This window comes from Corvus moneduloides, chromosome 15 (assembly GCF_009650955.1).
Source record: "Corvus moneduloides isolate bCorMon1 chromosome 15, bCorMon1.pri, whole genome shotgun sequence".
Classification (NCBI taxonomy): Eukaryota; Metazoa; Chordata; class Aves; order Passeriformes; family Corvidae; genus Corvus; species Corvus moneduloides.
In genome coordinates, this window is record NC_045490.1 from 18,023,005 (window position 1) to 18,047,282 (window position 24,278).

General features: G+C 51.5%; 2 protein-coding genes across 6 annotated transcripts in view; one reads left to right on the top strand and one right to left on the bottom strand.

Annotated features, from left to right (window-relative positions):
* SIL1 (SIL1 nucleotide exchange factor) overlaps window positions 1–2,940 on the top strand; it is a 111,764-nt gene extending 108,824 nt beyond the window's left edge. For all 4 annotated transcript variants that reach the window (XM_032125336.1, XM_032125337.1, XM_032125335.1 and 1 more), the window contains exons 9-10: window positions 325–489; window positions 2,479–2,940. In XM_032125336.1, coding sequence (XP_031981227.1) covers window positions 325–489; window positions 2,479–2,829 — 516 coding nt within the window. In that variant the 3' untranslated portion in view covers window positions 2,830–2,940. The remainder of the gene's footprint in view (window positions 1–324; window positions 490–2,478) is intronic.
* Window positions 2,941–7,638: 4,698 nt separating this feature from the next.
* Window positions 7,639–24,278, bottom strand: part of CTNNA1 (catenin alpha 1) — a 120,771-nt gene continuing 104,131 nt past the window's right edge. Inside the window, exons 12-18 of one of the 2 annotated variants that reach the window (XM_032125329.1) lie at window positions 23,824–24,024; window positions 22,600–22,751; window positions 19,826–19,936; window positions 18,178–18,359; window positions 17,341–17,446; window positions 11,421–11,555; window positions 7,639–8,773 (exon numbers count right to left, since the gene is read on the bottom strand). In XM_032125329.1, the coding sequence (XP_031981220.1) occupies window positions 8,486–8,773; window positions 11,421–11,555; window positions 17,341–17,446; window positions 18,178–18,359; window positions 19,826–19,936; window positions 22,600–22,751; window positions 23,824–24,024 (1,175 nt within the window). In that variant the 3' untranslated portion in view covers window positions 7,639–8,485. The remainder of the gene's footprint in view (window positions 8,774–11,420; window positions 11,556–17,340; window positions 17,447–18,177; window positions 18,360–19,825; window positions 19,937–22,599; window positions 22,752–23,823; window positions 24,025–24,278) is intronic. The other variant, XM_032125330.1, reaches the window with a different exon arrangement.

Here is a 24,278-nt window from a genome sequence, read left to right on the forward strand (position 1 = left end):
GCCTGCGTGGGGGTGAACAGGGAGAAGGGATGGTGTTGGGTCTGCCAGGGGCTGGCCATGGGCCCCTCTGTGACAGCCCAGACTGGGGTTTGGATGGAAGTACCCAGGTCTGGGCAGCCTCACAGTGCTGGGGAGGGTTGGGATTGCAAAGGGGACTGCTGGAGATGCCCCTCAGCAAGGAAAGGTTGGAATGCATTTTCTGTGGAGCTCCGCACAGATGGGCTGGAGCGTGTTTCTGCTGTCCCCACGGGGTGCCATGAAGAGGAGCTGTGCCACATGTGATGGCCATGGCCACTGTGCTGATTGCCCTCTCCTCTCCACCAGGCTCTCTTCGCCCTGTCCTCCATGCTGAGACACTTCCCCTATGCCCAGCAGCAGTTCCTCAAGCTGGGTGGCCTCCAGGTGCTCAGGAGCCTGTTCCGGCAGAAGGGGATGGAGACCCTCCATGTCCGTGTGGTGACACTGCTCTACGACCTCATCATGGAGAAGGTGAGAGCTGGGATGGCACCTGGCACTCCCCACCTTCACCCCCAAACCAGCCAAGGCTGAACATCCTCACAGGTCGAGGATGAGGAGGAGCCAGCCCAGCATCAGTGGGGATGAGTCCCCTACAGCCCCTGGCTGACACCACACGAGTGCCTGGGGGAGCTGAAACCTTCGTTTGCCTTCAAGCCACTGCCACCATTTCCTCCCGAGGGTGTTTGAGCAGCAGGACAACAAGGACACGAGTAGGGATTGCAGGCCCTGGGCTGTGGTGTCCAGCTGAGGCCAGGGGACAAGGCCAGCCTGGCCTGCCGAGAGCCCTTTGCCTGCTGCACGTCCCTCGCTGGAGCCCAGCCCGCCACGTTCCATGTTTTATTTTCAAATACCCTGGATTACTGCTGTAAATGTCAGTTTAAAGCCTGTCTTTCCTCGCCATGGCTTGTTGTTCAGTCTGTGCATTTCCCTGACTCCAGAGAATGGGAATTAAATCCACTCTGGCTCAGTTTATGGCCAATTTGCCCTGCGGATTATGGCTGCTCTAATACCTGGGTTGCAGGCACGGCAGAGCAGCACCTCTCTGTTAAATCAGTTATTTTCCAAGAGACTTTGTAAAGGTGCAAATTATTTTAGCAGGTCTGAAATCTTACCAGGTGCTGACTCTAACATGATCCTGTCAGCTCCATGGGAAAGGAGCAGACATGGGCATTCTGACTCAAGCCATTCCCGTTTGATCCTGCTGCCCATTTTCCAGCTGCCTCCTCCAGCAGCCCCATCTGTTCCCAGCTCCGTGGGTCTGGGGCAGGCACAGCCCTCCAGTTTCTCGGGTTTATGTTAAAACAATGATTTTTAGCTGCTCTTTGGATTGGGAATGCTGAACCCTGGGTGCTGGGGGGCTGCTCTGAGCTGGGGTGGCGGGTTTGGGGTGGGATGGGTGACTGTCAGATGGGTTGGTTTGGAATCATAAACCACCCCGGCAGTGCTCTCAGTGCAAACAGGAGTCGCTGGGGCTCTGAACGGCTCCTTCTGCCACATTCCTTCCTTTTCACCCCAAATCCTGCCTGCACTTCAGCAGGCAGCTCTCCAAGAGGACCAGGAGAGCGGAGGTCTCCTTGGTGTAGTCCCTCCATGTCCCCACTGTGTCATTCCTGTCAGTCCTTGTCACCAGGCTCTCACAGCAGTGCCCAGGGCCTGGCAGAGCCCACTGTCGCTGGTGACCAGGGAACACGGTACTGACCCCCTCAGGGACCCACAGCATTGTCCCAAGGCTTCTGGCAGCTCCTGTCCTGCTGGCTGCCCCATCCCGTCCCCAGGGCTGGATTTCTGCCCAGCAGTCCCACAGGAGCCCTCGGCACAGAGCCCTGCCTTACACGGACATCGTGGTTGTCACAGGGGCCAGCACCAGGCCAGCAGGAGCCCTGGGGGAATGGAGCCTGTCTGAGAATTCCATGCTGTCAACAGCCCCTCCACCATCTGAGCCCCAGAGGGTGTTGGGGAGTTTCCCTTCCTCCCCCTGGCCCCAGTGCTGCTCTAGGCAGGTCCCTCTCACTGTAAGGGATCCAGCCCCCTGCAGAATTCCAGTACTGGGTTTTCTGGACCAGGCTGGGAGGGGAAGGTCTGGCTGTGGCTGGAGGAGACTGAGATCCCCATCTCCAGGAGGAGCAGCACGGAGCCAAGTGATGATGTTCATTAGGTGCTGCAGGCACCTGTCCAGCAGCAAAAAGCATCAGACCAGAGACTTTACAAGTCCTGCTGAGCTTCCTGCCCCTTCAGCCCCTCCCAGGCTGTGTGACACAGAAACCCCCAGTCACTGGCAGTTTTCCAGGGTGGACAACCAGCCCCTGTGGCCAGGGAGCCAGGACACAAACTGAGTCTGGTCTTCTGTGGCAAGTCCCCATCCAAGGCAGGTGGTACAGGCGTGCATCCTCTACTGTGTCACCTCCTGGAGCAGTTCCTCTCTGACAGGGACATTAATCTGTGTTCCACCACTTCCCACAGATGCTGCTTGAGGACTCCCAGCACGGAGAGCAGATGGAGGAGAAGATCCAGCAGTACCAGCAGGTCAGGCTGGTGCCGGCGGTGCTGGAGCAGGGCTGGTGCACCCTGGTGCCCAATCTGCTGGCCATGCCCGAGCACGACACCCGCGAGAAGGTCCTCAAGCTGGTGGGGGTCCTGATGGCCTTCTGCAGGGAGCACTACCGGGGGGACCCCGCCCTGGGCACCGCACTCAGCCTCCTGCGCAGCGAGTACGAGGAGCTGGCGGCCCAGGAGCAGCGGGAAGGGGACAAGGACGGCTACTTCAGGGAGCTCCTTGGCTCTATAAACACCATCATCCAGGAACTGAGGTGAAACCGTACGTTCAGTCCAATTCCAGGGAATTCAGGGTGGCAGCCTGAGTTTGGCTGGCAGTGGTGTAGGTGCACTTTGGAATAAACTGCTGGACTAAACGAGATCCCAGCACTGTGTGCCAACAACTTCATTATTAAAACACCTTGGGGTGGGGGGCATGTCCTGTTTTCATGGGATACTGCTGGAAAAATGGAGGTGTACTGTGGAGGGAACAAGGTGGGAGCTCAGCTGGGGAATTTGGGATCTGCAGAAAGGGAACAAGCAGTGTTCTCATGGGGGGCTGTGTTTGTGCTGCTCCCACCCTTCATTGGTTCTTCCTACAGCAGCAGCAACACTGTGAAATATCAAAAAAGCCCTGCAGACAAAGTTCACAGCCTTGAGAGGTGATGGCAGCCAGGTTCTGGCCACTGCCATGGGTGGTGTCCAGCAGCTTTCCTGCCAACCCCCTTTGGGGAGAAGCAGCTTTTCCTCCCCAGGCTTTGCCCAGCAGCACAGAGAGGTGAAGGCAGTGGGAGGTGGGAACACAGAGAACACCTGGCTTCCAGCACAGCCAGGGGGGGATGTTTGAATCCCAGCCTTCCCTCCAGGCCTGGCAGAGCCCAGCTGGTCCCTTCCATCCCCAGCCCTTGCAGGGCTCTGCCACCACCGGGGATGGGCACAAATGCCACCAGATCCATCCCCCCATGGCCCTGCAGTCACCGGGCTGGTTCAGGGCCACCAGCCCTTCTTTGTGCTCAAATATTTGTGGCTCCTGTGTACATGTCACTTGTCACTGTTAAGTAGCAGGGCTAATTATAACTATTGATTCTGTTTTGATCTTTCTCTTTTCGGGGTTTGTTCAGGCTGTTTTGTGGCATTAAATTTTTTTTTTCTATTTTTATCTGAAATGCATGTCCCATCCAGCCCTGCCAAGGCTTTGCTTTGCTTTGTAGGTTTTAAAAAAATATATCTATTTCTGATGTTAACAGCCAAGACAAGCATGGGAAGGGGCTTTTCTGCTGGAAACCTGAACCTCTGGAGCAATGCCAGGTGAAGCAGGGATCAAGCAGAACTGGGGGGGGATCAGCACAGGGATTTCTCAGGCCCTGCCTGGCCTTGTCACTGTCTCACAGCTGGATTTAAGGTGGGGATTGTCTAACACCTCCTTAGGGGCTGAGCCAGGGAGAAAACCACCAGCAGCCCTCCCTGTCCAACCCCAAAGCCAAAATCCCACTCGCTTCTCCTAAAAGTCTTAAAGCCGACAAGTTTTTGAGCAGGGGCTCATTGGGGACGCCTGGGCTGGCCCTGGGGGTGGAGGGTGGCCGTGGGGCTCCGGGGCAGCTCGGGAGGGAGCAGGTGGTGTCTCCTGGTCAGTGCCACTCGGTGCCCAGCCCTGGAATAGCCCCTGTGGCCTGGGATGGCAGCAGGACGTGCCTGTGCCCGCGGGAGAGTCCCAGTGATCCCCCCAGCTGTTTCCCTCACACCACCACAGTGACACAGCCACAGACGTGGAGCACTGAAAGGAGGCCAAAAAATGATAACAAATAACCATTTCCTGGCAGTGCTGCTCCCGAGGCACCCGGCACTGGTAGGGCACTCGTGGGGCAAAGGCTGTGTGAGGTCCTGGGGCAGCGCTGACACTCAGGGGCCCCACACCCACACTCTGTGTCCCCCTGCCCAGAGGGCACCGGGCTCTGCAGGGGGATCAGGAGCCCCCCTGTCCAGGGCACCCCATCACCTGCTGGGGTTTGCTGGAGTCACCCCAACCCCTGGAGCTCAGCAGCCCCCAAACCCTGGGGCCGAGGTGATTTGGGGGTTTGCTCTGGGGGGGTTCGGCCCTTGCCCCCGTGGGGGTGTGCTCCAGGTTCCTTTGCTGTGCTTGGGTGAGGCAGGGCCTTGGCATCGGGGTGTGGCTGCCAAAGGCCATTCCAGCTCTTGCCCAGAGCAGCTTCTCATGGCCAGGGGGGCTCACAGGGCACCCCAGCCCAGCTCCTTCTGTATTAGAGAGACCCTTCCCCACCGCATGCCCCAGCCACCGGACCCCCTCCCTCTGCAGGTCTAGGAGGTGGGATAAGCACTTCCATCCTTAATTTTGGAGCTAACAGGGCCCCCCCATTCCTCCAGCTTCCAGAGGGGGTCAGGTGTTAAATGCTGGAGTCACACAGGTGGCCAGGCCAGGAACAGCTCCAGCTCCTTCCCCTCGCACCCACAAGAGCATCAGGAGGGTCGTGCTGGCTCAGCCTGAGCTCCCCAAACCCTGGCACCCTTTGGGCAGGGCGGGGGTCGGCAGAGCCCCCGGGCTGTGTCTCCCTGGGACACTCCCCAGCCTCCAACCAACACCCTCAGCACAAGCAGCAGCTGATGTGCCTTAATGGATTTTTCCTTTTCTCACCATTTGTTGGGGTTTTGAATGCACTCGCCCCTCCCCGCCCTCTCCGCTCTCTCCTCAAATCCCATGTTTGAGGTTTGGCTGCCGTGGCCTGGTTTGGACCCAGCATCTGCCTTAGGAAAGAGCCCTGGGTGCCTCGCTCCCCTCTCCTGTCCCCCCGCTCCCCGGCGCATCCCAAAGGCGGTGGGAGCAGGGAGAGCTCGGGGTGGGAAAGGCGCTCATTAACGGGCATTAAATCGTGGCACGGAACCTTCACACACAATTAAAGCGGCATAAATTCAACGTGGCTCCATTCACTGTGGAATTGAATTAAGAGCACTTGAAATCTGGAGTAAGACTATCTCCTGAGGATTTAATGTGGTTTCACTAATACACTTTAGAAGATAATGTGGGTTCATCTTCCTGAGATCCCTGCACTGCCAGGTCTGCCGGGCTCTGGCGCGGCCTCAGCGGAGCTGCTGTCCCACTGCACTGCAAAAAACCCCCCAAATCGCTTCAAATCACTGCAAAAAAACCCCCAAACCTCTCCAGCAACTACTCTGGTGTGTTTCAGGCGATGCCTGGGGAGCAGCCGTGGGGAGCTGGCGGGCAGGGAAATCCCCCAGCGCTTCCCAAGCCACGGTGGGTCCCCCCCATCCCGTCCCCGTGGAGGGCAGGGAATTGGGAAGGTGGGTTTGGCTCCTCGCTCACCGCCGGGGGAGGCGGCTGAAGCAGCCCCGGAGCTCTCCCCGCCCGCTCGCTCCTCCCGAGCCGAGCATCATCCTCAGCAGCCACAGAGACGGCACGAGCCCTTCCCAGCGCTTAATTACATGGAGCAGTAATTACTGTAATTCTCTCCAATTGGCTCCCTAATAAAGTCACAGCTTCGCTGGCGGCCGGACCCCCTCGCTGAGCCGCTGCCCCAGCGCCGCTTTCACACGCAGGGCTGGAATTCCCTGACACAGCGGGATCGGTGCCTTTGGGTTTTGGAGCGCCGGACCCAGCAGGGTGTGGGGTTGGTGCTGAAGAGCCCGGAGGCGCTGCCGGGGCACCAGGAGCCGGCGCTGCCGGGGCTGGGTTCGCTGCGGGATGGGGAGCTGCCCTGCCCTGCCCTGCCCTGCCCTGCCCTGCCCCGCTGCAGCCCCAGGAGCTGCTGCTCCTCCCCAGCCCCGGCTCCAGGGTCCCCCTGGGCTGCAGAGCAGCAGCAGCAGCGCCGGTGTCACCACCACGTCCCCCTAGAGCTACTGAAACTGGGGTTTCATGACACTAAATCCCCCCCTCTGCTGTGGGGAGAGGCGTTTGCTCCCCCCCAGCCGCTGCACTCCTGAACAGAGCAATTAAATAAATTACACCGATAATGATTCACCTCGATGCCCTCCTCCTTCTCCAAACCCAAACGCAATTCCCACAGGAGCAGTGCTTGGGTACAAAAGAAATGTGAGCTGAGGTTTTTTGGCCTCGTGTCCCCATCGTGTTCCTGCTGCTCCTGCACCTCCTGGGGTTGTAGCTCTCACCAGGGGAACCACATTTTAATTTCTTGCTGACTTGATGCTCAGTGTTTGTAGCATAAATTAAACTATTTAAAAGCTAAATGCGTGTAAATTGGTCTGTACATCTTAATATAGGGGTTGTTTTTTAAAGCTCATTAATAGATTGTATGGGGGGAGGCATTGGATGTACTCCCTGAACAGCCCAAGGAATGTCACCTCTAAGACAATACAGGAGAATAAAACCCCATATTGTATAAATTCTGTTAATAATGATCTATAAAAGACCTACAGCCTCTCTGTTCTGTTAACCCCCAAATGGCAGTGGAGGAGCACAGCTCCCCCTCCGAGCCTGTTTACATGTTCAGGGTGTATGAAAATAGCCTATAATTCCACTGTTTAATAGCTGTACTCAAGAGGCTAAAATGCTTGAAAACACAATACATTTGGCAAAAATATCCGCACAACTATTTAGCTTAATTCTGATCAGCATTACAGTAACATGACAGCAATAACCTTAATACAGTAAATTATGAGCTGATTGAGATAAATAAAATTCTAACATTCCAGTGCCAAGGCTCAGCTCTAAAATGGAGCTGCAGTTTAGACACTGACTCCAGCCCAGGCTTTTCCAGTTCGGTGGAGGCTCCACAGGAACAGGCACCGCGGTGCTGCCCCGTGCAGGCACCGCTTCCCTGCACCCGACTCGACTGGGACGTGTGAAACACGCTGAAATTCATAAAATTTAAATAAGACAGCGAAATTATACCTTGTAGCTATAGTTATCACAAATAATGTACAGTCTAAATTGCAGCCTGAGCAAACACGATTTCCTGGGTGCCTCTGGAAGCCCAAGGCGGGATGCAGAGCAATTATGAGGAATGAGCACAAAGCTGATTTGCATCTGAATGGCGGGGGGGGGGGGGGGGGGGGGGGGGGGGGGGGCCCGCGCCCTTCACAGCACCACAATACAGCAGCTGGGAAAAGCAACTTTATTAGTGTCCCGCAGCAAAATACATTAGTAATTTGTAACCAGGCATTGAAATTCCCGTCCGTGTCACACAGGAGCGATCGGCCGCCCACACCGGGGGATGTTTCCGCAGCGATTGGCCCCGGGAGCTCCCCCGGCAGCGGAGCCCTCCGGAGGGAGAAGTGCCAGGAGCACAAGGGAAGCACCCCGAGGGCTCAGGAAAAGCAGCATCACAGCCCCAAGACACCACCGAGCCCAGCTCCAAACATGATCCTCAGCAAAGCCCAGCCCAGGCACGGGTGTATCGTTTCTTTCCAGCTGTTTTCCAGCTGTGGTCACACAGCCGGTGCCTGCTGCATTTTCAAACTCCTCTGAGCTTGCTCCCTCTCCACCCCACAGCAGAGATACACTATCACACACAATACTTCCATTAATCTTTTTTTTTTTAGTAAAATATCTAATTTTTCTCTCTTGATCACCATGATAAACTGAGTCTCTGAGTAGCAGGATCCAGTATTAGTGTTAACCGTTAGTGTTACTGTAAAATCCTCTTTGGTTATAGAATCTTCCATTTAAAGCACGATTATAAAAAACAGTTTCCAGCTAGAAATCCACCCCTGTAATCTAAAGGCCATCTAAATTACCACACTTCTGCAGGCTGAAGATATACTGATAGGACTTAGCAATTTGAGTATCTCCCCAGGTAATCTAAACAAAGTTATCAAAATTATATTAAGTAAATACATTTGGAGGAATAGTAAATTTTTGAAAAATCCTTAGGGTATTAAAAGTAGAGTTCTGGAAGTAGCAGTAGTGGGCTAGAGAAAAACACCCCTGAGCCAGAGCCCTCCTCTAAATACTCTCCATGGCTTTGAACTCACTGAGGGCCTGCACGGGGTTCACGTGCTTCTTCTGGGATGCCCTCTTGATTTTAGTCTGGGTCTCATCCTGTTTCTCCCTCTTGACCAGGGGTTTCTTCTCCGGAGCCTTCATCTTCCAGGAGACGGCCGGGAGGTTGAGGGAGGCCATGCCCTGGGACTTCTGGTACTTGGTGGACGCCACGTAGGAGGCCTTGACCGTCTGCACCACGGCGTTCATCAGGTTCTTGGCTGCCTGGATCAGGGACATGGCACTGTCCACCTGCCAAGGGGCACACACAGTTACACACCACTGAAAACACAACAGGCCTGGGGGGCAGAACCACTTGAAACAGATTCGTGTAACTGATTTGTATTTGTCCTTTGAAACCTGAGGCTGCCAGTTTGAGGCAGGATTTTTCTTTGGACACTCAGTGGTTACAAACCTGACTTTGCCACCAACACAAAAGCAGGGTTTTCCCCATCTGCATTTTCCATATTAATGGTGATGGGAACGATTTGTATTCTGCCCTTTGCTTTTGTGACTAAGCTTTAACAGTTGCTTATTCTCTAATGAAATTAATAAAGCTGTAGTAGTATCTTAATCACTGATAATAAACATTTAAATTGCCCTAGAATACTAAGTTGTATTGGGAAGGAAGGAACACAACTGCATCACCAGCCAAGCCTGGAGCCCTTTCCCAGCTGGTTCCTGATTTACAAGAGCATCAAAACAAGGATAAACATGAATTTGTCAAAGCTGTAGGGCACAGCAGGGACAAAGAGCTGAGACCAGGGCCGGGGGGAAGAGAGAAGGAGGAGCACTGTGGTGGCCTCAGGTGGGACCCCCTTCTGCAGAGGCCAGTGTCCTGCCCTGGGTGGGATCCCCAGCTTTTCAAGGCCAAATGGTCTGGGACAGGGTTTGATCTGGGGCAAGGTTTGGTCCAGGGCAGGGTTTGAACTGGGGCAGGGGTTCAGCACCTCTGCTGAGCTTCCACAAGAGCTCAGCTGCCTCTACAAACTCAAACCCTGCTGTTACAGACCTCTAAGGAAGGTTCTGGGGAAAAGCTCGCAGCCGTGGCTTGTCCAGCAGCAAACCCAGCCAGGCAGGGGCTGGTGGCTTTTCTGGGGGATTGTCCCCTCCCTTCTACCCTGCTGTGCCCCGAGTGCCACCACAGCACCTCAGATCCTCCAGCAAACCCCTGTGCTCTGCCCTCCTCCTCAGTAGCCTGGAAACCACTGCCACTGCCCTGGACTGTTTGCATGAATCCCCACAGCAGGAGGAATCATTAAACACCAGGAGAGCAGGGAGGTGCTTTTGTGAATGAACTGAGACTGTGCAGGTGCCAGTGCTGCCCGCCCAGGCCGTGGCTCTGCTCTCACAGCACTCTGCTCCATGGGCAGGGTGTTAACACTGCACAGAATCGTCCTTCTGACAGGTGATGTCTCTGCACTGGCTGAGGTCTTCATCTGATTATCCCACGGAGCTTAACACTGCTGCTGGCAACACTCAGCCCTGGTGGACAGGCTCGAGGAGAAGGATAAAACCAGGAGATCAGACTACAGATGGCAGGCTGTTCTATAACTAATTTATGGCAGAGGGGATGTAAATCCTGGAGACACTGAGTAACTGCAGTGAGGCCCTGGAGTACGTACTGCTGCATAGTAACACATCTCCTGCTGTGACAGCACGATGCCTTCAGCCTCCCAGCTCCCAGGACAGGAACAGCAGCACCCAGCAGCACGTCCCAGCACAGCCCCTGGAGCGGCTCTGGGGGCTGGAAAGGAAGCAGCGGGGGCCGGCAGCAGCAGGAGGGGCAGCACAGTCCCATCACCCCCAGATGGGCTCAGCTTGGGCAGGGATATCTATTGCAGACCTCCCCCAGCTGCTGCTGCCCCAAAAGCTCTCCTTCCACAGCTCTCCCTGGTTTTTGGGGAGAAACCTGTGCTAATAAGTTTAAGCAACTGTGCTAATAAGTTTAAGCAAAATAAGTTTATCAAACAGTTTCACTGGAAAATATCAGTGGTACAGGGTGCCCAGAGCAGCTGTGGCTGCCCCTGGATCCCTGGCAGTGTCCAAGGCCAGGCTGGACAGGGCTTGGAGCTGGCAGGGGTGGGATTGGATGGGCTTTAAGGTCCCTTCCAACCCAAACCATTCTGTGATTCTGTGGTATCAAAACGGCAGAATGTGTTTTTTCCATTTGCTGTTAAGGATTCAAGGAGCAATACTGGACTATCAGCCAATTCTGTCCCTTCTTCAAACCTTCCTCAGTCCTGACATGGCTGGGCAAAGGCACCAGTGACCAAACGTGCCTGTGCAGGGCAAGGAAGAGTATGCCAGAAGAAATTAAGAATTTAGCTCCTCTGCCCTCCCCGCAAATACCCGTCATACAGAATCCTCTTAGGAGGAAGCATTTCATGAACTACAGTGAAAAAATTATTTGCAAAGTAATGGCTGGAATAAGGAAGCAGGCTGGCCTAGGGCAGCTTCCAGCTGTCAGAAACCAGAGCAGCCACTAAAAATCCCTGCACTCTTCAGGGCACAGCTATCCTGAAATATTAACATCTCTGGAGCATTGCAGGACCCCAGCATGTTCCAAGGCTGTGCAGAGACGTGGGGTAGGTATAGCTGGGCTGATAAAGTGATTTAACCTCACTAACAGTGAAAAGCAGTCTGGAAAACAGATTACACAGAGGTGAAGTGAATCTGTCTACAAACACTGTTGAGTAAGGAAATGTGAAGTCTGTATTTTCACAGCAAGCGTTCCTCCCCAGAATGAGGCAGCAACGCAAACTCTGCATACATTAAAACTCTGAACGCTCCAGCATCTCCTGTCTACATTCTGTGGTGTTTAACATAAAAGCTCAGCTTGGAATAGCAGTTGCCTGTGGAAGCAAAGCTGCCCGAGGCAGGCGTGTGCCATACGTACCCCGGAGACGACGAGCTCCCCGCCCAGGTTCTGCACCTCGGCCTTCACCTTGCTGCAGATGTTGAGCTGGTGGCAGTAGAGCGCGATGCGCTGCAGGTAGGCCAGCAGGTCCTGCTTGCACGCCGAGTCCGGGCACTGCGGGCAACAGAGGGCACGTCTGGCTCTGCAGCACCACAGCTGGGGCAGGAGCCAGAGGGACAAAGCAGGCAGCTCCCCCTGGAGCAGGGAACGGGCTGGGAGAGCACTGCCCTGCCTGGAACACTGGGGTTGGAGACAGCCGAGCAGCATGAAAGGCATCTAAAAGCCAGGAGCCATAAACAGGGGTGGCACTGGACAGGCTGCTGGACTCCTTCCAGCTGCCCTTCAGCAGCCCTCCCAGGGATGAGGAAGAGGAGGAAGAGGAGGAAGAGGAGGAGGAAGAGAAGGAAGAGGAGGAAGAGGAGGAAGAGAAAGAAGAAGAGAAGGAGGAGGAAGAGGAGGAGGACTATTTACCCTCCCCAGAGCTGGTTTGTCAGCTGTAAAAGGTCCTTCCCCTACTGTGCAGGACACAGCAGCAATGGTTTGACACCCAGGATCTCAAGCTGCAACTAGCAGATGTTACCAATTCCTCCCTCAGTGCTCAATCTTAAGTATTCCAAGCTCGGAAATGATAAACCCAACAGCTACTCAATGACATGCAGCAAACAGATTTTCCTGACTTCTGCTCCCATTTTGTAGCAGTGAGGAAACCAGGTTCCTCTCCAGGCACAAAATGACATTTTTAAGGTGCTTGCTGCAGCACTCATCCATAAGATAAAGGTAACTTTTTCAGCTTTGCACAAAGGGCTCTGCAGGAGCCCCTCTGCGGGGCTGCTGTGCAGTTTGGGAAGGTGCCATTTTCCAGGACAGAACTGAAGGGCCACCCCTGGCTTTGCTGAGCAGTGAAATGATGGATGAGCCACAGATGAGCCAGGCTCAGGCTGGATTTCCAGACCAGAGAGGAGCCCAGCTGAGGGGCAGCTACAGTCCAGAGCAGGCTCTGTGAGACAAAAGGACTGGGGGAAGGGTTTTGCTGCCCATGCCAGCCCTGCCGCCCCTCTGGGAGCAGCAGCAGTGGGGTGCCAGCAGCAGGTCCCCCATGGGCCACCTCAGCCCCAGGGGCACCCCACGGCTGCCTGAGGACGAGTGAATAAAGCAGCTGGCACACACTCACCTCCACAGCCCCTTTGCCCACCGGGCTCTGGTGCTGCTGTGGAACAATCCCAGTGGCACCTGTGCCACACTCCTGTCCCTGTGCCCAGTGCCATCGGGGCACCTGCAGCTGCCATGACCAGTGTGGGCACCAAACAGCTCCTGGCCGGGCAACACCCGGGCAAGCTCAGACCTCCAGACATGGCTGGTGCTGCTGCAAGCAGTGTCTGAGACCCCAGTGTGGGTGTATTCCCGATGGCAGGACTGCAGCAGGGCTGGGGGCTGTCCCAGTCCTACAGGCCGTGCCCTGGGGCCTGCAGGGGAGGACCCCTTGCTGCTGCAGGAGCATTTCTGGCCAGAGCAGGGGATGAGAGCTGGGTGTTCACACACACACAGAGCACCCACAGCTTCACATCCATGTGAGGTACATCACACTGTGTCACACCCCCTGTTGCTTAAGCCCTGCTCTGAACCCGAGAGAAGCATCACTTGCTGTACCCCACAGAGAGCTCCTGCTCTTTGTTCCACTGAAATGGCCACTCACATCTCATCTTCCCACCCAGCATCCACAGGCCTCCTGGACAAACCCACCATCAGACTCACATTGATTGTTATTCTGTGCTCTAAGGCAGGCTGCCCTGTACCCAGCATTATTTCAGTGGTAGCAGTGGAATTCACCTGGCATTACCCAGGGACAGGACTACAGGCACACCCTGCAGTGACCTCCAGCCTTCCAGACAGCTGCACCCCATCCAGAGTGATTTAAGAGCTCCTTTTCACACACCCCTGTTCACAGCAAAATCCCATTTCGCCTAAGACCCTGATCCTGTGCAATGGACCATCTGATGAAGATTCATAATGGACATGGAAGATTACTGCTACAAAATGGACTGGAAGATTAATCTTCAATGTGGCACCACTTCATTACTTAATGCTTCACTCCAGCTGAGGTTTGTTGCTTTGGCCACGCAGCCTCTCCTCCCCTTTCAGGTAAAAGTCTCCTCCTGGCTGTCAGCAGCAGGGTCTGAGCCCTAATTCTCCCTGCAGACCCCTCCTTAGCTGTGAGATGGAAGCACGAACTCTTTTCCCTGTCTGAAAGAGGCACCAGAGCAGATCGTGGTGCACACACAGGGGATGTGCAAACAGGGTCCCACTCACATGGAGCATTTCCTTCCCAACAGCACCTGATCTGCCAGAACAGGCATTTCTCTCTGCAGTGAGGGTGAGTGTAGCTAACACATACATTTGGTTTTTTCCAGGGCCAGACCGAGTGGTTTTTGTGAGCCAAAGTGGTCTCTGTGCTGAGCAGAGGTAGCTCAGGTGCTGCAGTGATGTGCACACAGCTCACACACACACGGGCACTGCACAGGGACTGGGGCCACGCTGGCACAAGCACATCAGTGTGGAGATCTGCGTGGCTTTATGGGCATCTGACCCCACCAACAGACATAAAACCACCTTCTGAGTCCCAAGGAAAATGATGGAACACCCAAAGTAACTGCAGCTCTAACGTGGGCACATGGCTTCCATCAGTGCAGTGAAGCACTGCCTAACGAAGCAGCAAAGCTTGCAGGTTAATTTTTTAAGCTAATCAATATTAGTCAGCGGTACAAGAATGTTTTAGAGCAAGTCCACAAACAGCCCTGGCCAAAGAGCTAATGAAAAGTTCAAATTACCATTTTGGAAACTGCTCTCCATCTCCCAAAGAGCTCATCTAACACAGCGAGTGAGCAGCCCAGCAGTGGAGGGGCTTGAGGGCTGACAAATGCCCAGTACAGCATGTCAGAGGGATGGCTCAACAATTCCAGCTACTCTGTGGGGCTGTGGAAACTGTTCAAGGGAAGACTCTTGAGGCAGGAGGCTGCTGCATGATCACCAACAGCCGAGGAAGGCAGCAAAACCTTCGTGGAATAGGAATCATCACTGGGTTGTGTGCATCAATATGATGTGAGTTGAAACCCACATCCTCTCCTGTGTGTGCTATTTCTGCGGGCAGAATCGAGGACTCAGCTCAAAGACAGATGAGGTTTAAATGGAGATGTAACACAAGATAAAAAAGAGCATCAACAAAAGGCTCTGCGGGTGCCTGCAGGAGCCCTGTCCTTTCCTAGGCAGGAGCATTCAGATAAAAATCAAAAAACCCAAAAGGCAACAATTTTATCACTGATCAAGAATGATGACATTATTGTATTAACCCACAGCCACAAGCCCCATCTGTAGAGCCCAGCAGGGAGTGCAGTGTAGATGGAAATGAACATGTTGGGGGACACTCCAGCCTCCCCAACCGCCCAGACTGAGCTGCTGCCACAGACCCAGTGAAGGTTACTGGCAGAAGCTAAGCTGCCTGCTCCAGGTCAAATCCAGGCTTCGTCCTGGACACTGCAAACATCCCCCACATTCGGTTCCTGCTGCCACAGCTGAGCCTGCAGAGAAGCAGAATCACCCTTTTCTCTCTTTTTGCCAAGAAAAGGGGCAGGGAAGACAGCAGAGCCCTGGTGGTGTGTGCTGATGGAGACAGCCCATCCCCACAGGCTGTAGGGGAGAGCCAGGAACTGCAGAGTTTCTTCCTCCCTGCTGCACCAGGAATTCCCAATAAACGCCCCCCAGCCCTGGGTGCCAGCTGGGCCCAGCAGGAGCTGCAGCAGCTATTTTGGGGAGGCAGCTCCCTGGCAGGACAGGCACTGACCATGTGTGCCAGCAGCTGCCACCGCCTGTGCCCAAGGTCCCCATGCCAGCCCCCCCAGCCAGGGACCAGTCTCCCCAGCAAGAGGCTGCTGGCACCTTTTACTGGGAAGTGGGGCAACTCCTACCCTCACCCCCAGCTACTTCTCACTGAATGATCAGAACTGATGTAGCCTCAGCCTCCCACCACTAGGAAAGGAAAAAAGCAACAGAAATGTTCTTCAGCTTTGTAGGTGTTTCGACACTGAAGAAATAAATAATAGAGAGAACCCTTGTCCTGCTGCAAATCATTGTCATTTGTGTTGTGCTCATAACTGCTTCATATTCCCCTATTCCCAGCAAGCAGCAGCTGCTTGGAGTGAGGGATGGAAACCTTGGGGAGAACCTGCGGCTGATGGCAGGACTCTTCCCAACAGACACGGAATTCCTGGGATAGCAGCTCTTGGGGTTCCAGAGGAATGTGACGGCAGAGCTGGGAGCCCCTGGCACAGGGACACGAGGGGTCAGGGCTGTGGTGTCCCCCAGCACACAGGACACAAACCCCTCCGGGGGCTCCCGGCCCTGAGCAGGCACAGCAGGGATCGGGGCTTGGAGCTGCTCCTGCTCTGTAGCTGTCACACCGTGCCACGTTAACATGTTTCCAAAGAGTATGGAAGCACAGCTAATGAAATATGCAGGCTCGAAGTATTAGCAGAGTATGGAGTCAGGAAAAAGCTATATTCTTGTCAAAATGACTAACTGTACAGTGCTGCTCGTATTTATCTTCAAACATGTGCTTAATCTGTTACATTTTTAAGGACCTTACGGCTACTAAAAGGAGCCATTTAGTTTTCTTTTATATTTTGAAATGGCTTGGTACAGAAAACCATATACTAACTTTGCATAAAACATGTGAATTTAAAAAAAAATAAAAAGCAGTGTAAACCTTCAGCCCAAGCTCCCTGGAGACCTCTAACACAAACTGCTCCTTGCTTCATTTACCTACATCAGCAGCACACCTGGTTCTTGCAGAAACAAGGCTATCAAAGTGCTACAGCAAGGAGACCCATCTGAAAAAACACTTCTCAAATTTATCTCCCCATTGAACATTTCTCACTGCATCATTAATAAAGGAGGGTGTAGACAAGCACCCCTGGATGCAGCATTAAGAGAGAGTCCTGCACTGCAATGATTTACTTCCAAAGTGACACGGGTTCAGTTAGAACCTTGCAGTACAAATTTCCATCCTGGAAAGGCCTGGAAAGCAAGTGACAGCTGGAGAAAACAAAGTTTAGTCCATGATCTCAGACTTAACCTCCCTGCATTTCAGAGTCTCTCTTGAAGGTGGAATATTATTACTAATGTCAATGTTTCCCTGCCATTTGGGTGTGGGCTGAGGCCAGAGGTGCTCTTGCTTGGCCCAGTTTCTAAATGGCTCAGGACAGGCATTGCATAAATAAATCCCTGAGCTGGCCATGCTCATTCAATCCTGGAAGAATTCCTTCCAAATAGTGGGACAGCACAGCCACGCTCATGTCACTGCAGGCCTTGCTCCAAATCTTCATCAGCTCTGACTGGACAGGGAGAAAACCACCAGAGAGCTTTGAACACCTCCCCACTCAGTCTGTGGGGCATCTGAAAATTGTTAACACTAAAAAGCTGCCTCAAAACCAGTATTAAAGATTGTGCAACAGGCCAGGTGCGATTGTGCAGGTGCTGTCCCTGCAGTCTGTGCTTTGGGGAGCACCAGGAGTGCTCTGGGTGTGACGTGAGCCCAGCCTGGCTCCTGCTCAGCACAGCCACTGCCCTGGCTCTACGTGACCTGAAGCAGGGCTGGCACAAAATGCCAGGTGCCTGATGCCAGCCAAGGAGCTGCTGTGCCACTGCTGGCCACGCTCAGGTGTGACACAGCTCAGGGAGGCACGAGAGCAGCCGGAAAGAACAGGCTAGAATTTTCTAGCAGCAGATCTGGAAAATCAGTTAAAACACCCCAAAACCCAAACACATTTTCATCTGTTCCTCATGCCTGCAGATCTGAAAGATCTGCTATTGCTCCTTGGTGCTGGAGGCTTATGGGACTGTGACTTACATGGTCAGCAATGGTCCGGCCCAGCTTGTCCATCCTTGACCCAGCCTCTGCGATCTTCTTGGCTGCACTAATCACATCTGACGTGTTCTTCAGTGGACCCTTGCCCCTGCAAAACAGAGCAGAGGCTCCTTCCTAGCACCAGAAAACCACAGCAGTGAACTCTACATCCCTTTTCTCATTCTGTTCCACACGGTGCTGGCAGTGACTCCTCACCCCAAGGGCAGGAAGAGGCAGGAGCAGCCATTACAGCACCTTCATTTTCAAGAGTTTCCCCCTTTCGGCTCCTCCCCACATTTAGCTTAAATCTAGGAATAAAAACATCTTAAATTTTACTGCCCTGAGCAACCTAATGATGATAAGAGATAACATTTTAGAAGACGGATTTGCAATTTTTATGGAATGGAACATGAAGTTTAAAAAATAGTGTTATATAAAATCTGGTAAATTAATTTCAAAAGGCATCAAAAAGCCTCTTTTTCCTCTGCAAATAACTGTGCTAGGAACTATTCCTGTAGTATGGCAATATTGAGAAGCCCACAGAATTTAATGCTGTAAAGAACTGAGCAAATATATATATATTCCTGGGGACAAGAATCACCCTTAAGAAAGGAAGAAAGACAGGCAATAACTGCTGTGTATCCGTAGATCAATTTAAGCAGTTATTACCACCCAGCCACTGCACAATAATGCGTCTCCCCAGTTCATGTGCAGGCTGTAACAGGGCACCATTTAAAGGAAATTAGAAGAAGTAAGGCTCTTAGGAGAACTTGCACCGTGTCTCACTGAAAGCCCAGCAGCCCGGAGAGCTCGGAGTGAGCACAAATTAAAAAGCCTCACCTGGTGAAGTCTGTCATTTCCATCATGATCATACACATCTGTTTGGCCAGGACAATGATGTCATTGCCACTGTCATCCCATTTTGACACTTCAGCATCCAATTTACTCTTTTCCTCCTGGAAGCTGGCGACCTGCTCAGCAATCTTGGCTTTCTGCTCTTGAGGGAGCTGAGCCATGATAGCCTGGAAGAGAAGAGTTTTCTCACGTGGCCTCCTGCTGCCTTGTAGAGGCTTTTTGGAACATTTCACTAATAACCAATTTCAGTCATGTAGATGGGGGATAAAACTTTAATAGCAATCCTCTACCTAGAGGCTTTACAGAGCCATTTGCTTCCATTTTGAATCGAAGTTTATGCTCTTTTTTAAGAAAAAGTGCCCAGAAAGACAAGTTGACACTTAAAATATGGGCCTTTGCATGATAAAGCTGTTAAGACTCCAAACAAATTTGCCACATATTACCATCCCTCAAAATAAAACTGCATGAAGAAGGAGGACTTGTCTTTTATAGAAAATTTCAACATTTTAAAATTAAGTTCCACTTGGGTATTGAGGATAATAAGAAATATTACCAGTCTCTTCCCTGCAAAAAGCTAGCTGTACTCTTTTGAAACATGTCTGCTGAGGAAAGAGCAAGTGAAAATAAAGGGTATGTGCTTACTCCCAAATAAAATCTCTCAGCCTGGGTTTACAGCCTGAGTAAGACTCCATGCCCTTGCCTTCATAAATACTGGGAGCACAGATGCCTCCAGGAGCAGGCAAAAAGGAGCCTTTGGTACTAAAAATCCTCTGGCAGCAGCTGTGCTGAGAGGCAAATGAGCAATGTCTGCATTTAAATGGAAGGGCGTGAGGGTCCAGGCACAGAAAGTGCTTGTGCAAGGGAGGGGAGCATAAAAATACTCCCAGTTAGTGTAATTCCCAAGCCAACGTGGCAGAAGTTTGATAAATAAGGTCTGGCTACTTCTTGCCTGGCAGGAAGAGCCCCCACAAAAAATCTGCCATGGCCCTTTCCCAAGAGTGTAAATTGTTATCGATCCAGAGGGGCCGTGTCAAATAAAAGCAATAGGTAAGGCCTGGTCTTCCTTCAGTGCACTGATTTTAGGGTTTCACCTCTTAATGATTATATATTGCCTATCAATGCTTTCATTTTTAAGTCATAGGAAATGCAGTTAGTTGAAATTATTTCATTTCTGAGTTCCTCTCAATGTTGTCTTGACAAATGCTCAGTGAGCAAACACACACCAGCACGTGTGTGAGGAGACATTTTGTGAAGATTTTTTGCTCATAAAGTTAGTATTTGTCTGTTGGAAGTAACATTAATCCAATGGAATGATCTGCCCTGTACCTCCCTGCAGAAGCTCACCCGACTACAGTGTCTGTGATATCAAAATGTGAAGCAGTTTGTTGGTACTAAAAGGATTTTGATCTCTCAGAACACCCAAAATAAACCACAGACATTTCTCACATCCATCAGACCAAGTGCATTTCACTCAACCTCCTTTTCAGAAGAATACTGGAAACAAAGAATGCCAGTTTTCTGATCCAGCATTTTTATCACCATCCCCCCCAAATTAAACCTGGGTTTTCAAAGCAAGCTGAAGTGTTGCTTGAAGGCAGGTCACACTTTTATAATGCTCAGGGTTCTGCCTTACCCTCGCACTCTGTCCAGCAATGAGCTGATCATCCTCAGTCTGGATACTGGTTCTGCTTCGCACATCGAAGTCCTCAGTCTCAAAGTCGGAATCATCCAGCTCTTCAGGAGTCTGAGGAAAAAGCATTCACTCAGAGTCAAACTACAGATTACACGGCTCTGCAAATCAACAACAATATTGTTTTTCAAGTAGAGAGAATGGAAATCAGTGGAGGTAAAAATTATTTCATGTTTTCAACAAAAAGGTAAATAGAGGGACTGTATCCAGCTCTGAACATGTGTGATTTTTTGTGCTTGACTGCTCCTGTTAAACACCATAGGGATCCCCAAAATCACACAGCAGTAACTGAACAGCTGAGATTTGTCAGGACATTAATGCACTCAGCATCTGAAAGACAAAAAAATGTTCTTGCAAAACGAACAGCATTTTTGCAACTTGATTAAATGTAAAAGCTTCACTTGAGATTCAAGCTGGAATTACACACAGCTCTAAAGGCTGGTTCAGAAGCACAGACAGTGTCTTCAGCACAATTATGAATCAAAGCATTGACTAAATTAACAACAGATAAAATATCTCAAAATTTATCCTTATCCCTCAGGAAAAGCTGAAAAATTTTAGCTAGTAAGGGCCAGCTTTCATGCCGTAGGCTAAACACATCTGACCTAGTTCCTGCTTGCCTAGGATTTATTTTTGCTACTGCCAGTCTGTAGCTGGCAAACTTTTTATAAAGCTTATCAAGTTTAAACAGCATGTTTGTCAAAATACTACATCTTTGCTAAAGTGGTACTTTATGACAATTCTCCAGAGCTGGGTCAACAAAGAACTTCACTGATAAATGCAATAAATTGTGATTAACAGATAAGATGCAAATAAAGTCCCTGTTCTTTACATTTCTCTCCTATGATTTGGATTTCACAGACTTGTCTTCCAGTACAGACACTTTGTGATACAGTGAAAACAGAGATGGACATGCACAATAGTTGCCAAAAAGCAAAGGTGAGCAGGGTGACAATCAAGGCTTTGGGTATTCCAGCCTCCTCTCCAGGCCCTGGAGAACAGGGTATATCCATAAAATCAGCAGAGGGACACACACTAGGAAGTAGCTCAGTGTATCAATATTTAAAAAATGAAAAAAAATAAAGACAGTTCTGCTGTATGTTTACAAACTGTCTGTGAGTCTCTGCCCATCCCTCCCAAAGCTCAGGGACACACGAAGTGTAACTCTGCCTTTCAAGTGCCACCAAGGGCAGAGACTCCTCTGGGGTGATGGGCCTGGGCAGCAGGGAAGGAGGGAGAGCTTCTCTTCAATACATACAGATAGAGTGAGATGGTAGTTTTGAAATACCCTGCATAAACACAGAAATGAGGTGCTGCAGTGCCTTTTCCTGCTGGTCCCTGTAAAGAGCAAGAGCCCCTGGACAAAGCTGAAGTGAACGAGCCTCTGTGAGCGGGTTACACCAAGCCCTGGAAAACCCTGGAATGTCCACTTGGATGGCTCTTTTATCCCAAAATAAACCCTCTGGACCACAAGTGCTAGCATTTTAACTTCTTTCTAGGTGGCCGCTGTGTCGCCAGGGAGCTGCTGTTGGCTGCTGGCAGCAGAGCTGTGGCTCCCTGACACTGGAGCGTGGCACAGGGGAAGCGTCAGCGCTCCTGGCACTGCCAGCCCGGATAATTGCTGCCGACTGGGATTGGCAGCCGTGCTCCCTGTCCTGAATAACAAGGGCTTCAGCAGGGGGGGAATCACATCCGTTTGTCTGCATAGCGGGAAGGCATTGATATCTTCATCTAACACTGGCTGTCTATAAATCCTGAGCTCGTCTGAAAAAAATTCCGTGGGGAGCGCATATGTGGTTGTCAGCTTTTCTCCTGGTTTCTCATCTGATCATTTGCTTTAAGCAGCACACACGGAAGATGCTGTTGCAATGGTTACTGTAATCACGTCTCTTCTGGGGCTGTACATCCTTGATTTACTGATCACAAGCTGCATCTGCCATGGTCACCACTCTGACCATAGGCAGTTTCTCAGAGTCAAAGGAATAGAAGGAAAAGAAAAAAAAAAGGAATAAACCCCCTCTATTTGTCTTTGTTGTGTCTGGCTCCTGCCAATTTTTGCCCCACTAATATCCAAGAAATAGGTCCATGGATCAGCTTCAACCAGAACTTCCTTTTCTGCATCCCTTCAACCAACTGCAGGAGCCCTTCTGACCTACCAGAAATTTGGGCTTCCAAGTCACACCCACTGCACCTGAAACAGCAAGCACAGAGGAGACAAGGCCTCTGTGAGCTGCCCCTGTGTACCCAGGTTAGCCAATTAACAAATTACATGCTTTAGGAACTGCAGACCAAACTCATCTCAGCTTCCTTTTGACTAACTAACATCAATTCTCCAAATTTACTTAATGAAGAGCCATTAGGTTTTATTTCTAAGCTCTCAAACCATCAACAAGCATCTATAGTTCTGAATTAATTTGCTGTTGTTAACTCAAAGGTCACTGATTTTAGCACATTAACGAGCCAGGCATTACCACGAGATTACAAAAGATGCGTGAAGGGTATTTAGCATCACAACTCGGGCCATCATCGATGCTCAGATCTGGTTAATGAATCTGAATCCAAACGTACTGCTCCAGTGCTCCACAGCGATTTTAAGACTCTGAATATTAATAGGAGCTAAATGAAAATCTTCTGCTGTCTGCTCCCCATTATCCTGATGGCTGTCAGTTCAACAGCGGCAGGGAAAGCGGGAAGCTGCTGGGGGAAGTTCTGCTCACCCGGATCATCAGCACGGCTTTCCTGATGTCCCGGATGCCGTCGTACACCAGCCGGGAGGCGTCGATGAACTCGTTCTCATCCATGGGCTGGGCAGGGTCGGAGCTCAGGGCTTCCACTGCAGCTTCCACTTGCTCCGTGAAGCGTGGCATGACTGAACTCAGAGCACACAGCCAGTCAGTCCCACCCCAGAGCCACCCTGCTTCCCCCTCCTGGAACCCTCGCGAGTGCCTTGCTCCTAACTATCCTGGCAGCTGTGCAGTCCTTCCACTGAAATCACAACATTTCTTACAGGAGCTGAAGTCTTAATCCACCTCTGTTTCTGCTTAGGCTGCTGCTACTTGGTGTTTTCCCCTTGGACAGTGAAAAGTTTATCACACCCTTCTAGTGGACAAGGAGAAAACACCCGGGGAAGCCCTTGAATACTATGGGATAAAATACTGATTGTTTGTTTGATGTTCCCTGCAGATGTACATCATTTTTTGGGGAAAAAAAAGTCATACTACCATCAGGAAGCTCACGTTTAAGAAGCACTGGAAGGGGGCAGATTGCACTGCTGCATTTTGGTGACTCATGGTGCCCCAGGAAGAACACGCCAGAACCAGTTAAGAGTCTGCTGTTTCTTCAGTGTCACCCTTGATTCTTCATCAAAGTAATTAAAGCAAAACCAACAGCTAGTGGCTGGCACTGAAGCAACTCGAATCACCCCTCACCTGTACGGGTGTCAGCAGGTAGTTCACAGGGAACACCCTCATTCGGTGTTTATATGTGGGGCACCACAACCTACAATGCTCTTTCAACAGCTGTAAAGATACTTTACAAAATTTACCCTAATTATTACCCCAAATTTATTCTGCTGGGGGAATGTGATCTTCCTTCTGGACCCTGAACAGCTGCAGGGCCTGGTGCAATACTGCAGCATGAGCAGAGCTCAGCTTTCAAGCCTTCACTCACGTCTGGGACTCATTCCCGGTGTTTTTGCTTCCCACAGCCCAGTCCATGACAGCGAGCACGCTCAGGGACACCTTGTGCACCCCTGAGCTTCAGGCCAGTCAACACAGCAAAATCACACTTCTCACTTTGAAACAGCTTTGCAAACAACTCCCACTAATTTGCATTCCAGCAAAGTGAGTCTTTAACAGGTTTCACAGGTACGCTGGTACCCAGCTGCCCACACGCCTTCAGGCAACAGGAGCTCAGGGCTCCTGGGAGTAAGCGACCCTTACCTGTGTTGGACAGTAACTTGGTTGCTTCCAGCACCTTCTCGGTGTAGACTCCAGGTTCGTAGTTGTCCATCTCCGAGGTGACCACGTGAATGACCCGAGCGGCGCGGCCCCGGATCGCTCCGGCCGTGCGGTCTAAGCCATCCACATCTTTTTCTTGGAGAGCAATGACACACTTGTTTACATCTTCTAAAATGTGGTTCTCTGGTGGTAAAAGAAGGAGGATTTAGATGGTAACGTCTTTTCTGTCACAGTCATCAGCATTGCAGCTGCTCAGGGTGGGACCTGCTCTATAAAAGCTCCACAGAGATGTTGTCAAGCGTGAATCTGAAGGTCACCACAACCAGCAAAGAGCTGCCCTTCTCCAGAAGGTCAAAAAGCCATCAGTCCATCCACCAACTGGCCTCCACACGTCCTGCCCCTGTTTGTACTCGATTTTACCAACAGGAAAGCTGAGT